Source organism: Etheostoma cragini, chromosome 8, assembly GCF_013103735.1.
Source record: "Etheostoma cragini isolate CJK2018 chromosome 8, CSU_Ecrag_1.0, whole genome shotgun sequence".
In the NCBI taxonomy this organism is placed as follows: Eukaryota; Metazoa; Chordata; class Actinopteri; order Perciformes; family Percidae; genus Etheostoma; species Etheostoma cragini.
Genome location: NC_048414.1, coordinates 24,655,333 through 24,658,388, shown reverse-complemented (window position 1 = coordinate 24,658,388; position 3,056 = coordinate 24,655,333). Strand labels below are relative to the sequence as shown.

The 3,056-nt window shown below is 36.0% G+C and overlaps 1 protein-coding gene across 5 annotated transcripts in view; it reads left to right on the top strand.

Moving 5' to 3' along the window:
* The window catches only part of ckap5 (cytoskeleton associated protein 5), a 40,711-nt gene that overhangs the window by 6,692 nt on the left and 30,963 nt on the right, over positions 1-3,056 (top strand). For all 5 annotated transcript variants that reach the window (XM_034878280.1, XM_034878276.1, XM_034878279.1 and 2 more), the window contains exons 6-9: positions 244-376; positions 485-585; positions 1,706-1,819; positions 2,538-2,642. In XM_034878280.1, the coding sequence (XP_034734171.1) occupies positions 244-376; positions 485-585; positions 1,706-1,819; positions 2,538-2,642 (453 nt within the window). The remainder of the gene's footprint in view (positions 1-243; positions 377-484; positions 586-1,705; positions 1,820-2,537; positions 2,643-3,056) is intronic.

Sequence of the window (3,056 nt, the reverse complement as noted above, 5' to 3'; positions counted from 1 at the left end):
GTTCTGAAGGCAAAAGGGGGTCCAACCCGTTACTAGCATGGGGTACCTAATAAAGTGGCCGGTGAGTGTATATATCTCTATCACATCACAAAGGATAGGGGGAAAGCCAAAAAGCATAATATGAGCACTTTAAGCTTAATACATATTTTTATTTTACTTTGTTTACTTGGTTATTTTTGTAAACAAAAAATGGTGCGAGAATGAAGTTAAACTAAACAATGCTTATTTTTTCTGTACCTGTAGCTAAAGGAGCTGGAGGAGGAGTGGGTGAAGCTGCCTTCATCTCCTCCCAAGCAGACAAGGTTCTTGCGCTCACAGCAGGACTTGAAGGCCAAGTTTGAACAGCAACAAGCCCACGCTGGAGACCAGTCTGATGGTAGGTCTAGCACAGCGCTAACATATTTAATAAACACAAACTTTCTTTTTGTTTGATGTTGTAGAGTTGTCAGTCGGGTGCCATCTTTTATTCATATTCTTCTTTCAGGAGAGGATGAGGAGGAAACAGTGGCAGCTGTGGATCCTTATGAACTGCTGGAAGCTGTGGAGATTCTGTCAAAGATTCCCAAAGACTTCTACGACAAAATAGTACGTGTTTCTAACTATTAGAGTGGGTGAAAAAACTGAAAATCCTTTGTATTGAGATTCTTTGGCAAGCATTTTTTTTTTTTAATTGATTCTTTTGGCACCTTTTAAACTTTTTTTATTCATGGTCAATTTAGTTCTGAGGACCACAATTGAAATAAGTCCTAGACTTTTGTGTTTTTATCCTCAATTGTATTTTATATCTTTGTGTAAGGCATATTTTATACAATTAAATAAATCAAATCAATAAACCTAATTTAAATGACATTATATCCCTAATCTTTAAGTTTCAAAAAAGCAGAAATTATGAATTATTATGACTACTAGTTAAGATCAGAGTATGCTGAGTGAATCGCAGACTGGTATTTGTCAAAGTATAGTCAGGACACTGTTTTAAAACCATTACTTTTTAGGGTTAGGTTTTTTCAAATGCTAAAAAATTCAATGAAACACCCAAAATTCATTGGAAGTTATAATTAATTTTACCCAGGAAGAACATAGTACAAGGAACATGCATGCATCCAACTTACAGTACTTTGGGGCAGTTTGAAACCCATATTTCTGATTTGTAAAACAACTTTGAAAATGGGTCAAATTTAAAAAAGAACAACACAAGGGTTAAAAATGAAATAAATCCCAGACTGACATGTGCATTCTTCTTAGGAATAAATCAGTTTTTAGAATTGTCTCATGATATATTGTCTCTAAAGGTGTATTTTTCAACTTTGGTTTTTGATAAAGAAGGAAAAGAAAATTGCCGTACTCTATACTATCGAATCCCAATAATAATGAAAATCGCAACACAAATCGAATCGGCACCCATGTATCGTGAAAGAATAAAATCAGGACAAAGCGTATCGTGCCAGCCCTGCTAACGTAGACTTCTCAAAAAACACTTTCAAAACAAATCTCTGTGTTGTGGCCAAGCCTCATCTTGGTTAGTTTCTTAAGGTATCCGAAGACAAAGTTCTGAGTGACTTTGTAAATTTAGATTCTACCCCTGAAAGTTTCGTAACTGGAAAATTATAAGTGTGCAGTATATGTTAATGTTGTTATTAAGCTTTTCTATGTAATTGAACACTAAATGTGGAAATGTGTGTTCTTGCTCTCTCTGTTTCTGCAGGAAGCTAAAAAGTGGCAGGAGAGAAAAGAAGCTCTGGAGGCTATTGAGGCGCTGACAAAGAACCCCAAATTAGAGAATGGAGACTATGGAGACCTTGTCAGAGCTCTGAAGAAGGTAAAAACTGAAGCACTTATCGTGTGTTTCAGTTAGGGGTTCTTCTCTGGAATTAGTTTAAAGAGCAGTTACCATATTTGTCCGAAGATGCTAAGTTTTTTATTTATTGTTTTTAAAAAAAGGGGGATTGTTTTATATTTGGGGTCTAGACTTTCAGCTGTTAAAGTCGCAGAGGCTGGTTTCTGAACATCAGGGACTTCACTTGTTTCAACAGCCAATAGAGAAGTCAGCTGGCAATGTCAGCCATGAACTATAGAAATGAAATGATTCATAATCCGTTTTATTTTAATGTCGCAAGCAGCTGGTCGAAATGACAGTTTAAGACGGAGCCTCAACAACTGCCCAAAAGTACAGTGCGTTACCTGATCAGTCATTCAGCTGAAGGCCTTGGAAATATTTAAAGTTATCTTAAATGGGACACTTTCATCTAAAATATATTAAAAATATTATTTTATCTACAAGATGTGTAAAAACCGCAGCCTACCTTATTTTATCCAATGTGTTTTATTGGAATTATTTTCAAATAAAATGATTTTCTTTATAAAATAAGATTTGGTTTTCAAAAAGTGTATTTTTTTTATCACCCCAAAAAGTAGTCTTGAAAGAGGGGCTGGGTCCTCTTAGTTTCAGGCAAATACGGTACTAAGAATCTAACAAGACTTGGGTTTAGAGGGATCTGGTGACACTACAGCATACGCTTACTGGTTTTATGTTTCAGGTTGTGGGAAAAGATGCCAATGTGATGCTGGTGACAGTGGCAGCTAAATGTCTGGCTGCACTGGCCTCTGGTCTCAGGAAGAAGTTTGGAACATATGCAGGACAGGTAAGTTGAAGGACTCTCTTTATATTGTGACAGTAATGTTGTTACCTTTTTGACAAGTGTGTCCAAATGTCATGGCAAATGTCTGTGTATTCACTACTAAAAACTGTGGAGACAGAAATGTGCAATTGTTTTGTCAGATTCATGAAGACGCACTTATGCCTGATTTTGTTTTGCATATCATCTCAACGAGGGCTGGCCAATATATTGTGTATTTTTTATTTTATTTGTCATCAATATCATCTACTGATCCTCGCTCACTATAATCATTCACATTTTTTAAATTTGAACATGTTTTTAATCAAAATAAGAATAATGATACAACAATGACCATTCCTTCTGAAATTGTAAATCCAATGGCAATCTCATTATTAGCGGGGGGGTTCAAATCCGACCGGAGACCTTTTGCTGCATGTC